The sequence below is a fragment of the Gymnogyps californianus genome, chromosome 28 (genome assembly GCF_018139145.2).
Source record: "Gymnogyps californianus isolate 813 chromosome 28, ASM1813914v2, whole genome shotgun sequence".
Classification (NCBI taxonomy): domain Eukaryota; kingdom Metazoa; phylum Chordata; class Aves; order Accipitriformes; family Cathartidae; genus Gymnogyps; species Gymnogyps californianus.
This window is the reverse complement of record NC_059498.1, coordinates 2214835-2228429: the sequence shown is the minus strand read 5'-3', so window position 1 is coordinate 2228429 and position 13595 is coordinate 2214835. Positions and strand designations below refer to the sequence as shown.

At 41.4% G+C, this 13595-nt stretch overlaps 1 protein-coding gene across 2 annotated transcripts in view; it reads left to right on the top strand.

Moving 5' to 3' along the window:
• Positions 1-13595, top strand: part of NSF (N-ethylmaleimide sensitive factor, vesicle fusing ATPase) — an 86333-nt gene that overhangs the window by 8049 nt on the left and 64689 nt on the right. For both annotated transcript variants that reach the window (XM_050911809.1, XM_050911810.1), the window contains exons 2-3: positions 5434-5519; positions 11518-11617. In XM_050911809.1, coding sequence (XP_050767766.1) covers positions 5434-5519; positions 11518-11617 — 186 coding nt within the window. The remainder of the gene's footprint in view (positions 1-5433; positions 5520-11517; positions 11618-13595) is intronic.

Below are 13595 nucleotides of genomic sequence, written 5' to 3'. Positions count from 1 at the left end.
TGTTGCTGAGTCTGGTGCCTGTTGTAGGCATCATGTTGTCATTCCTTTCATAAATATTGTTGAATGCCTTCTTTAAAGGAGTTTTGGTTTTGTCTTTACTGTTTTCCATTACAGGCTATTACAGTCCTGGCTTCCTCTACTGGCTAGGAACCCTTTCTTAATTGCTACTCATTAGCTGCGATAGCGTAGCTATTATTCTATACCGATTTCTTCTGTCCTTTAGTGTAGAGTTGTTTTTCCTCTCTGTTATTCAGCTCCATGGTGTATGTGTGTATGTAGAGAGAAAGTAGCCATAATCCTCCTCAGGCTTTCCTGTGCTGGGAGAGCTTGATTTGTCTCCTTCTCCCAGGCTATTGCTGACCCAGCTCTGCTGCAGCTCATCTTTCTGTGTGCTAGTGCTGGCGTTTGTCATCTGTGTGCAGCAGGCTCCTGATGTTTGCAGTTTTAATGTTCATCTCAGATTCTGTTGTCACTTGGTCCGTTGGATCTTTAGATACAGGCTGTATCGGGCAATGCTTCATGCATGCCTGCTTTCCATCAGGAGTCCTGGATAATGTAGGGTCTACATATCATCATCTCAGTTCCTTGTTTATCTTCAGGGCTCCTTTAATATCGTAATTCTTCCTTTCAGTATTCAAACTTAATTTTATATGCAGACTTTTAGTGGTGAACGAGCGTTTGACTTCGAACACCTTTGAGTCAGCCATGCTACCACACAGCCACCAGGCAGGCACACATCGGCTCGGACCCTAGGAAATACGGACTAAACTTTCTTCCCAAGAATAACTCCTGCACAGGTTCTTCGTTGCCCTCTTTGGGTGATGAAGCTCTGGGCTTAGAGGTACTTTGGTGCCTGACAGCTGTTACAGTAGAGCTTAGATGCTTTTTGGAGTGGGGATCCCCATTTTTATGCAGCTGGCAGTGGGCTCTACAGAGGACAGTTAAATGTCTGGTACTCAGAGTTGTCATGTTTCCTAACACTTGTCTGCCAACATCTGCATGACAGAAATTATATATATATGTACATATGCATATACATATATGCATGTATATCTATGTCTATATGTTTTACACAAAAGAAAATTTTAAACATGTAACACTAACAATATTTGTCTTATACAAACCACGTAGAAACAGTGCAAGAACAAAACCTGCCTCAGCTTTAGAAGCTGTTTCATAATCTCTTGGGTAGGATTGGGAAATCAAACAAGTTAAGCTGTTTCAAATGAAGAGCATCTCTGCCTTAGCATTTAGTGTTTTCGTTCTTCTGTTAAGTAACAACTGACAGGTAGTAGTGCACTTCTATTATGTACCATCAACTTATCTCCTATGGGGTCTGAGTAATGGGAAACATGTTTTTCTTTAGCTTCCTCTATCATCAGCCTTAACAATTCACAAATATTAACCATATTTTTGTACTATGTGCTTGCCCATGCAACAATGTAATGTAGTGTACTATGTGTAATATTCCAGAGATTTTATTATTCATTCTTTTGCCCAGTCATATTTTAAACCAGCAATGCTTTGCTTTTGCTTCGGATGCTTGTTTTGTAATTCAGAAGGAGAAAAGGTGTGTTTATGTATGTATGAAAATATCCAAATAACTTAGCATTGCTTTCTGGGCTGAGCTCTCCTAAAATGCAAGAACAGCTCGGTTTCATATTTTTGTGGAGGAAAACTGGAATCCATGCAATTTTGAAAAAAAAATCTCTGAAAGATCAGATGTTGGGGTGGTTGTTTCTATTATGAGGCTGTTTGTTCTTTGGGGCAACTTTTACTTTGTTAAAGTAAAATATGTCAGCATCATTGAGCCTCCTGGTGCTCTATTTTTGTGGTTAGCATCAGCTCAGTAGCAGAGTAGAGGCAACGTTACTGCTTTGCCATAAATGCAAAGGTGAGGTCCTTCACATTTGTCTTTCAGCATGAGATTTATCAATGCATCATCTGGTCTCATTTTTCTCTTGGTAAACAGAAGGAATATTGGAGTAGACCTCTGCATAGACGTGGATTTAATAGCGGATGCTGCGTGACTGATGATGGGTGCCTCTAGCTGAGGGTGCTTTAGAATGAAGGCACTGTCTCGGATGTCAAGTCACCTCCGAGAACTTCACTGGTCTTGGAGTCTCCTCCTTGCATAAACCAGAACAATAACTGGAGGCAGGGAAGACTTTTGCTACTTTAAGCCTAATATATCTATATTGTGGACACAGGTGTAACTGCAACCTGTGAAGATGTGTATGGGTCACCTTCAAACTAGTATTGGCAGCAGTTTAACTGCAGCAGATGGCTTTCGCTGTCAGCTGCAAGATCTGCTCTAGTGGTTTGCTAGAGGTGAGCTTTATGTTGCCTTGCCTAGTTGCTAGCAGTAACCTACTAGTTAGCTTAAAATTAGCTTGTGTAAATATACTTGAAGATTTCTTAGAAATACTCCTAAGGATTTTGCTTCCTCTATTCCCTGACGTGTGGTGTGCAAGTGCAGGCAATAAGTGTTGGATGGCAGAGAGGGGAGAGGGTGCAGGGTTCTGGGAGTCCTTGTGCTGGTGTCCTGGGAAGCTGGAATCCAAAATGCAAGAGCTTGAAGTGTTCCTTGACGGTACTACCACTGCATATGACAGCCCACCAGGCTCTGGTGGCTCACGTTGCAGCTCTGGACTGCTGCATTTATGCTAGAAAAACTTAGGAGCAGCCAATGCCTGCATCCTTGCTGCGGCAGCTCAGTTGCTTGACAGACAGACAAGAACCCCGTGTGAGCAGTAGTTCTGGGGGTATGAGCACTGGGGTGAGAGAGAGGAGGTAAGAGGAAGCCCCTGCAATTCACTAGAACAGTGTGTTCCTCCTTCCTGCCTAGGGGCTTTCCAGTTTAATCATCATCGTTTACATGACCAGATTTCCTCAAATTGTCCCTTGTACACTCATGAAAACCTGCGTCCATTGAGTGACACCGTTTTCTTGCACGAGCTGTATTATGTTAAAAACACTTCTGTATATTGATAATGTATCAAAGTGGCATATACTGGAGAGCTGGGAGCGCAGCGTACATTATAGATGCAGTCTGAAATGTTGGTCATTGCCAAGGGAGAAATGGGCTTCTGCCAAACACCCCAGAAGGAGAATGTGCTGGGCTATGGGATGGCTAGCACAGTCAGTGCTGATACTGCTGCAGAAGCAGCTACATTATTTCATGTGTCAGATACCCAAGGATGTTTTGCCACACATCTATCATATTGCGGAGCTTGCAAAAGAAGCACTTGGTGTTGGATTCGAAATGCATTCCTTTATATTTATGCGATTCCTTAAAGCGAAGCTTGCATGTTCCCAAATGCAGACAAGAATAACACGGAATGGCAACTTTGCCAGGCGCTTGCTGTTAACGTGTAGGAAGCAGTTTGTCAGTAAGGATTAAAAATGCAGTTGAGGACTAGTGCTGTAAAAAGGTTTAATCCAGGAGCTCTGTGTTCAGTTTTCTCCAGAAATATCCTACCTAATGCGTTTTATCAGGGCATGCCCTTCACAAAATGGTCCCCTCGCAAATGGAAGGAGAGATGATAAAATGGTGAATGCTTTTTTGTGTGAAGTGCCCGAAGATGGTGAGCCTTAACAGGCAGGTTGTGTATTTCAGAAGTCCACTGATGGTCATACATTTTTTTTTAATTACAAGAATATTTAATTGAGTCTCTTATTACACTTCAGATTCAGGTAGATAAATCTGTTTCAAGGCTGAAAATGGAATCCTTTTCTGTTGTCACATATGTCAACGGCAATTGAGCATTATTCAGTAAGAATAATGAATTAGTCCTTTTTTAAATAGCAAGTACTCTAGAAGAATTACATTACGACGTAAAAAATTAATTTGAGCTATAGGACAGGCTTGCTTCAGTCCACATGGAGATGAATTTTCTCTGATTCTTTTCTCAAATGGCCCAGAGGGGTAGGGGGAGAAAGGTTGAGCAGGATGTTAACTCTTGGGAAATTATCTAGATGCGTGCGTTAGGATCAGTGCGTTTCCTTCTCTTGTTGCTGGGATTTAAGGGTGTCTTATGAGAGAATCCATTCTGAATTGCTTTTAGCAATAGGTTGACACTGACAAATAGTTTCTGTTGCACTGCCTGCAAATTTGTATCTGACAAAGAAAGTAGTTGTGCTTTGATTCTAAAAGTAACATCCTAGGGGGTCAAGTTTAGCTTTTGTCCAAATTAAATTTTTTCAGTCTATAGCTAATGATAGAAATGACTTGCCTTTTCCATCCTTTTCTCCACTTCTAGAGGCATTTTGAGCCTGGTTTTCATCTTTCAACCATTGTTTTGTGGAATAATTCTGCAGAAGCAAATGGGGTTAGGGATGTAGGATGGGGCTGAGGTTCCTCTGCCACACTCCCCCTATATGCTGTATGCTGCCTTGTAATGGGATGGGGCAGCCTGGGCTGAGAGTGGTGGTATTTGGTTATTTTAGCTGCTGATTTGTGAGTAATAGTGGAGGGGAAAATAATTGAACAGATACTCTTGAAATAGGATTGCTCCTTTGACTTTAGGGGAAAAAAAAAAAAGGAGGGAGGAGGACACCCCCACAAAATTTGTTGCAGTACTTTTTTTAATAGTGATAGGCTGGAACTGCCTGTTTAACTTAATTTCCTTCTGTTTGTTACTGATCTGTGATGTTTCCTATAGAGTAGGAAATATATTTGCATCATGATATTTCTTTTGAGAAGTTTTATAGAAAGATTCTGTGGGCTTGGATAGCAGCTTGCCGAGAATTAAACCTTCCTGCGGACTATCAGTGCTGCCCTGTACTGCGTTATTTGAAGTATGTATATCCAGAATGGATGTGCTCAAATTTCAGTTTTCTGAGTAATGTCAGGGAAGAAGAAAGGTAACATCTTTATTCCACCCTCTTTTCCCCACATAGTGGCTCTAACCCAGCACAGCATTACGAGATAGGGTTACCCAGGGTGGTAGTGGAACTGGCCTGTCTCTAGGCTACTTTGCCTTACCAGCTTTCAGAATATCCCAATGTTTTGTTACTTGGCAAGAAATGCCTTCCAGTGAATGCTTTGCTACCTGCTGGCTTATGGCAGGGTTCAGGGAAGTTGCGTGAACATCAGGGTTCACTAGCAAGTTAATGGCATTTGCCTTGCAGGCTTTTTCCTAGGTAATTTTAAAGTATTTTTCGTAGGTATGCTAGAAAAATATAAGGTATACTATACTCACAAAATGCAGAGCTTTTGGATACAAATATCTGCGACGCATAGAAGCGTTTGGAGAAACCTTGAAGAGGGAGAGGAGCTTGTCAATACCAGTGGACTATGCTCTCAGAGTATGTCAGTACTCGTGAGACCTATTTTGTGGTTTATGGATTTGCAGAAGTTGTGAGGCTTGGCTTAGTAAAGGAAAAATAGAATTTTATTTGACAGTTTTTTCCTCTCTTTCTTTCTCATAGTCTATGCAAGCAGCAAGATGTCCCACTGATGAACTGTCCTTAACCAACTGTGCTGTGGTGAATGAGAAGGACTTCCAATCTGGGCAGTAAGTGTGTACTGTTGCTCTTTCAACTTTTAACCAAAAAAGAATTGTTTTCAAAATTTGGATGGAGGTAGAATGAAATTTCAGATTTGGGAAGCTGAATACAGTGGGTTAATTAACAAAACTCCTGTGTCTTTAGAGACCGAAACTTTAAATGTGCCTCTCAGAACTGGAGATACTAAAAAAATGGTAAATTTTTCTCTAAAGCATTTCTTTCTTGGGAGCTGGATCTGCTTAACTAATTATAATCACTATTTTAATGAAGGACTTCAGGCCTTCTTTGATTTTTTTTTTTGTTTTGTTTTTGCTGCTCTTCCCATTATGTAGTTAGAATATTTGAATTATTTCAAGTAGATTTTTATCATTTAATTGTGTTAATGGGGGCATCTTCTCATCTTCACATCATGTTGGAGGGCTGAGCAGAGTCAGTAGAAACTCTCTCTTGTTCTAGGGGTTTTCATGCACAAGAACAAAAGGGGAAGGCAACCAGAGTGTGGGCACAACAATTTGGATTCTTTAATTACAGTTCTGGGATGACTGATAGAAGCTGACTCTGGGTTTTACTTTTGTGAGAAAGGTAGAAAACACATTAATTTTTCAGCTCAGCCCACACAGAAGGGCTTTGCATTAAAAGAAGCCAATTCAAATAATTAGTTTCCTTGCTTTGCTGCAACTGTACGGTGGCTCTCTTAAAGATTTCAATATGTAGATTGTAGACAGAAGTAATTAATTTCAGCAGAAAGAGAGAGTATCACATGCAGTGGAAGGCAGAAGAGCTTGGGTTTGAAAAATGAGAAAAAAATGTTAAAGATACTGAATGATACGGTTAGGGCCTTAGCGTAAAATACCTGGCCCAGATGAATTCTGCTAAGGATGGAGAACGAAGTGGCTCTGAACTGCAGGGAACAAGGGAGCGATGTGTTTTAAGACTTGCCTCTTTTTGTGCTCTTAGGCTGCTGTGCTGCTACCCTGGAGAGCTGTCCTGGCCCTTTAGTGATTAACTGAACTGTGATTTCACAAGCCCAACTTTAGTATAAAATGCCAAAACAAAACAAAAACTATGCCCTTAAAAAACCCCCAAACGAGCACAACTTTTAGAGTCAGAAGCAGGCAAAAGTATCTGCTTGGACAGGGTGGTGTCCTGGTCTCTTCAAATGATGTTTTTCCCCAGGTAGATTTTTTTCAAAGTAATTGACTTACAGAAATACCTGAAATGAGCATTGTACCTCATGCATTATAAAAATATTAATTTCCTCAAATATGAATGTCCTGGAGGGACCCAGCTTCCAGACCTGCAGCAGCCAGCTGCTTTCCTTTCACTCTGAGAACCCTCTTTCCTCGCATTTATGGAAGCATGCAGGAAACAATATCCTGAGACTTGCCTGGTAAGCCGGCTGGCCATGATTCTGGCTGTACTGATTCTCCCCGAGAAAGCTGCTTATTTCTAGAAATTGGGGCTCATAAAGAAAGCAGCATATGTTTGGTTGTGAGCAGATGCTATAAATTGCTTTAAAAATTGTAAGACTAGAGTACAGAGAAACGTCACGATATTCAGCTGCTATTGAAGGATGTAGTCATTCTGCTGCATTGCAGATACACTGAGCAAGACCATCCTTATGATCTGCTGCAGTAAGTTGCATGCAGTCAGCAGATTTGGTTTGTATCATCCTAACCATCACTGGCTGCCCAGAATATTTTTTGGTAATGGTTGCACAAAGGGCTTTGCTTTAACACTTCCATTTGGTGCTCACGGTGTAGAGCTGGGAGTTTGACCTTGGATCACTGAGGTTGTTTATCCCCAAGATGCTGCTGTAGATCTCTTCATGCTTCATTTTCCTCATCCTGTAAGTTGGACAAGTATGAGTCACCATTTTGTGACGCATGAGTTCATGGGATGCAATGCATTATTGTAGTACCGTGTTGATACGTGTTTGATAAGTTGCACCATCTTAAGTTCCTGTGACATACTTCTATGATGAGGACTCCCAATGTATTTTGGAGAGAGAAACAAGTGCTGAAAAAACCCAGGCCGTGAAGGGGACAACAGTCTGGGAGGAAGCCAGGGCGGGTTATCTCAATGGCAATTTTTTTTACGTTGAGAACTGACTAATTATTCTTACCTTTTATTCCTGCCTTTTACATGGGAAGACCATCCCTCTTGGCTCATGCCAGTTTAGTTATCTGAAGAGCCCTTGAGGAGCCTTACTGAATAATTTACATGGGTTTCCAACACGCACCAGAGGAATACCTGCCCATATTGTTCAGATGCTTACTGGCACCTTTGCATAGATATGTAAGTTATCCTCTCCCTTACAAAAGCTATGCTCTTTCTTCACTAACATAAAAACTAATGGACACACAGGTTAATATTATCTGTTATAGTTTCTGTTGGTTTGCTCAGCCTGGCCAGCAGACTTACCAACAGACAGTTTCCTGGGCCCGGTCTGGAGCCCGTCTTAAGAATTGGCATCACAGCCATGTTTTGGTTCTGATCGGTTCAGGCAAGGCTGTACACATGAATTAGAGCAGCAGTTTCATCTGTTGGAGCTCTTGGGAGATATCTGGCCCTGGTGACTCATTGTTCCTTTTGTTCGTTTATAAGCAGAAGCTGTTAATGAGGTTGAGATTTCCCCCATGTGTCTCCATGAGCTCTCCTAGCTCCTTCCTGGTCAACATCAATGTAGGAAAATGCATTTAGTTTTTCCTGCTATTGCTTTATTTTGAACATTCTTAATACTTAGGCTGCTTACAGCCTGTTGGAAACTGCCTGCTCCTGCTGTCTTTGAGAAGAAACATGGTTGATCCTGTGCATTTTGCGGATTTTTCTCAAAGAACCTGTCAGGATTTGACCTTTCCTAATCTTCTCACTTGGCTAGAGATTTCTTTCAGAAAGCTGATTTTTTTTTTTCTCTGTTTTTTCTTTTCTTTTTTTCTTCCTGGCATCTATTTGCCTGCTGTCAGGCTCTGCTATCTTTCTGGTTTGCTGGAAATGTTTTTGGTGAATGGTATGCTTCCATATAGTAATTTTAACTTGTATCAAATCTTTGTGGATACCCCTCCACCCCTACCCCACAGTATTTTTACCAGCTATCCTCATTTTCTTGCATTTCGCTTTTTTGAAGTGAAACCCAACAGTGGTGGAGTTTGTTTCTTCCTCCAGAGATGCTGAATCTATACATGTTAAAGTCACTCCTGTGCTTTGAGCCAAACTTACTGCACTGCTCAGGATCCATCTCAGTCTTAAGAAGCTTTAATCTTGGGTCTTTTACAAGCTGCTTCCAGTAGGGTGCTATTTGTCATCAAGTGTATTTCTTGGTAAGGTATTCCAGTAGCATAGCTAGAACTTGTATTTTGCCTACAGGCGTGTTTGTCTAATACTCTGCAACGTAATACCTTGCTTTCCAGTTGGTTGTGTATTGATATTAATTTGAATTACTCAGGCTGATACACTCTGTGCTGGAAACCTCCTGATTTCAGTCCCGGCTTCCTGGACAGCTTCTCTATTTTATCTACTACTCAATTTAAAATGAAACAGTCCTTGGAGCAACATTCAGTCTGGGAAGGATCATCTTCCCTGACCTGCTGGCAACGCTCTTCCTAATGCAGCCAGAGATGTTGTTGGCTATCTTTGCTGCAAGGGCATGTTGCTGGCTCATGTTCAGCTCGTCCACCAGGATCCCAGGTCTTTTTCTGCAAAGCCACTTTCCAGCCAGTTGGCCCCCAGCCTGTACTGGTGCATGGGATTACTCCTCCCCAGGCAGAGGACTTTGCATTTTCCTTTATTGAATCTGATGAGATTTGTGTCAGCCCATATTTCCACCCTGTCAAAGTCCCTCTGAATGGCAGCACAATCAGCAGGCATGTCATCTGCAGACCGGCTAAGGGTGCACTCTGTCCCATCATCCCGGTCATTAATGAAGAGTTTAAATAGTTTTGGCCCCGTGTGGACACTTGGGGTAGGTACACCACTAGTGAACTGCCTGAAGCTGGACTTCATGCTGCTGATCACAACTCTGAGCCCAGCAGTTCATCAGACAGTTTTCAATCCACTGCAGTGCCCGTTTACCTAGTCTGTATTTCATCAGTTTGTTTATAAGGATTGTTGTGCGAGGCAGTGTAGAAAGCATTGCTAATGTTGAGGTAAACAATATCCACAGCTCTCCCTTCATCCTCAGAGCTCACCATTTCATCGTAGAAAGCTATCATATTGGCCAGGCCTGATTTTTGCTTTGTAAATCCACGCTGACTACTCCTAGTCCCTTTCTTGTCCTTTAATATGTTTGGCTTCCAGAACTAGTTGCTCCATCACTTTTCTAGGGACTAAGGTGAGGCTGACCAGCCTGTAGTTCCTTGGATCCTCCTTCTTGAAGATAGGAGTGACATATGCTTTCTCCCAGTCCTCAGAAACCTTCCCTGATCACCATGAAGCACCAGTAAATGTCCTGCTCTCCCTCTGTAAGATTTATAGGGAACCATACCACCTATAACAGGTTTCTGGATTTATGCCTGGGGCAGGAGGAGATGGAAAAGGAAGGGTGCACATCCCCCTACAGCTGGGGTTTTAGGCAGCTAATGGGTGATTTAGGGCCAGGCCCAGTGAAGAGTCAGATCACTGGTCCACCTGACAGAGGAGGTATGTATCACTGTGTGACGTGTTTAAAATGCTTTCTTACCCTGCTGTGCCATCAAGTGCTAGCAGTTCCTGGAAAGGTTTTGCAAACTTCCCTGTGTGTTTGGGCTAAAGCTAGCGATGTCTAGTGTTTTTGGCTATGCAGGCCACACATTTCCGCTAGTCTCAAAGGGCCATATGTTCTTTCCTACCATGTGGCTGAAGCTGTTATGCGTACACGATGTAGCCAATGTATAAGTGTGCAGCAGATCTGCTTTTGCATGGTGCTGGATTTGCTGTGCATATGCAAATGAAGACGTATGGAGCATATGTGCATGTAATACATTCACTGCCAGGGAGGGAGGATGGCCAGGAGCGTGGGCCTTGGCTGTTAGCACAGTTCATCTAGCCCTTAGTTTCTGACCATGGGTAAGAGGGTTGGTGAGAGGGGAACACCACATGAGTTGGTGGCCTCATATACCCTATGGGCAGTTTAAGTACAGGCAGTTGTGAAGAAGATGTGGTGAAACCTGATTCCACCATTGCCCCTGCCAGCAGTGCACGCAAATCCCATCTTTTGTTTTGCTTTCTTATGCCAAAAAGAAGTCTGCCTATCATATGATAAGAGCTATCGGGCATAGTCTGAGGATAACTATAAGCAGCTTTTGAGTATCTTTGTTCCTGACAGCTTAGCTTCTGAGAGTGACAGACAGGCACATGCCATTGCTGCTGCTGTGTCTGCTCCTGACTGTTTGTATTGTTCTGTTTTTATAACAGTGTTCCTGGTCTTCAGATGCTCTCTGAGTTCAAGATCTGTTGGTCGCTAGCAAATAAGAGGAACAGCCTCAGTGCCTATGTAATTTTACTTTTTGTACAGAAATTCCTTCCATTTTTTTCTGCGATCAAAGTTCTAAACGATATACTAAGATCCTTGTATAGGCTTTGCATCTATTTCTTGTTGAAATCACATTTGGGGGATACTGCTTGTATTTGGGTAAAATATTGATGCTTTGGTGTTAGATGCTTGAGATGTGAAACCAGTGTTGATTTTTAGATATAGCAGCCTTAGTCTTTGTGGTTATAGTTTGGTTCTCTCACATTTGTATAGTGCAATTCCTGAAGTAAAGGGCTACTGGTGGGGGAATGTAAATAGTAATTATTAGTACAATGTCTTGCAGTTGGGCTTTGAGATGACATTACATCACTGAAAGTGATGGACTCCTGTGAAAGATGGCTGTGTGCCTGCATCATGGTGTAGGTCTAAAGCTTTTGTTTTTTCCGTTATAGGATCGGATATAAGCTGGCTTGTTTCGCTTGAATTCTCACAGCACTGGGAGCAATGCAAAATCCTCCTGGGTATATATCGAAGTAAAATACTGTTCTCTCTTCTAGACATGTTGTTGTGAAGACTTCCTCAAACCACAAATACGTTTTCACGCTGAGAACCCATTCTTCAGTTGTTCCTGGCAGCATCGCGTTCAGCTTGCCCCAGGTACTATATGGTTTGACTTACTGTTTTGCTATAGAATAAGCAAAATCTCTTTTGAGATCAGGATTGAAGATAACTTCTAATTGGAGGGAGATGTCTGTGTATACTGCAAATTTGATTTCTGACAGCAAAAGTTCAAGGAGACTTTTACTATAACTGAAGCAAACTTGCTTATATTACTTTGATCTATTTTTAGCACATGGTGGGATAAAGATACTAGAAAAGGTGTAATTTAACCTTTTAAAAACCCACCAGAAACAAACTATTTCAAAAAGAAAAGCCTAAGCAATGTCTGCTATTACTTGTGAATTTTTATTGTTCCCTAGTTTCCCTTGACTTTAAAGGGTTTTCTTTGCTGTGTTGTTCTTTTAAAGACCTGCTGGAAGTTTTATTGACTTTACTCAGTCATTGTTAGTCTTTTTAGATGAAAAGTGCAATGAAATGCATAAAATAGATTTAACTTGTCTCCTCTTTCTTAATTAAGTCAAGTTATCACACGTTAAATGAAGGTTAGAATAAATAATTAATAAAATTAACTTCTAAATAGAAAAATGAATCTTGTAGCCTTTAACTGGCTTACATGGTGAGTCACATAATGTAAAACTGCAACAATCATGGTCACTGATTTAATGCTTTCATATTTTCCTGCTAGTAACTGGTCTAGAAGCCGAGTCTCTATGCTGTGAACAGAATACTTTTTTTCCTCAACAGATGTCTTGGCATAGACCCCAAAATGACTTTTTGCTTTTTGACATGTTGTTCAAATTCATGTTTGTCCGGATGAGTGGGTGAAGAGGGTGTTACGTTAACCATGTGTCTAGCTATGATTTGTGATGCCCAAACAGAAAAGCAGTTATCAGTGGAAGATATTTGTATCACAGGGTTAAAGTAGATGCATTCATGGTCTAGGGTTGATTTTTGTAGATTCCAGTAGTTGTTGTAGAGCCGGGAGAGCTCTCCTGCTAAGAATGAGGTAGGTTGCTTACCTCTAAAAGTGACTGTGGTAGTAACTGTTACAGCTACTGGTAGATGAATGTTTTATATGAGTATTCCTGGGTTTTAATTTCCAGTATTTCCTGAAGCCTTGGATAATTGCAACCAGTGTTACACAAAATGTGTGTTTACCTTATGTATTCACGGACGGTTGTGTAGTGGACACAGGCTCTAAGACCTCCAATAAAGTCTGTTTTTTTTGTGCATTCATTATGCACATAAAGTTCTTGGCCACCTTTACTCTGTAATAATCTTAACTCTTAGGCTTAAAGACCAAAAGCCATGAAAAATTTTGTATACCGCAGAGCCCAAAAGATGAAGAGCCAAGCAGTGATGACAAACTCCTTAGCAGAAAACACCCAAATGAACATAAGAATTGAGCTATATCTCTTGCCATGGAGAAGATCCTAACTAATCTTTCTAGCAGAACTTGGACAGCTTTCCTTCCTGTCCTGAAATTTGGTGATAGGCTTCATAGGCTTAACCTGGAGGGTTTAAGCAAAGCCCAGTGTTTGCAAGAGTGCCAGTGTGCCTGCCCACCATTCTTGCACTTGCAGGTGAAGGTGAGTTTAGGATATCTTTTGCTGAAGAATTGGAGTGTCAAGGGGAGGGGGAGAATTCTTCCTGGCCTTGCAGGTAAACAGTGGAAGCTGTGAAGCATGAGATTAAATATGGAAACATAATTTGTTTTCACCTTCGTGGGAATACCAGTAAGTACACGTAAGACTTCCTGCTCTGGGCTTTGATTTCTAACAGTTTGATCTCTGTTATAGCAAGGGAATTCTTTCCTTAAGCTTGAACCATGAACAAATTGGAGAGGGCGCATAGGGGGAAACTTTCATTTTTTTAAAAAAGGTCATTGTGTTTCTTCTCTCAGACTTGTTCCTTCCAGATAAAAAGCCAAACATAAATGACCATAAAGTACAGCATTTCAAATGCGATCTTACCAGAGCCTTGTGTAATGATGCTTACATATTTTTGTGATTCC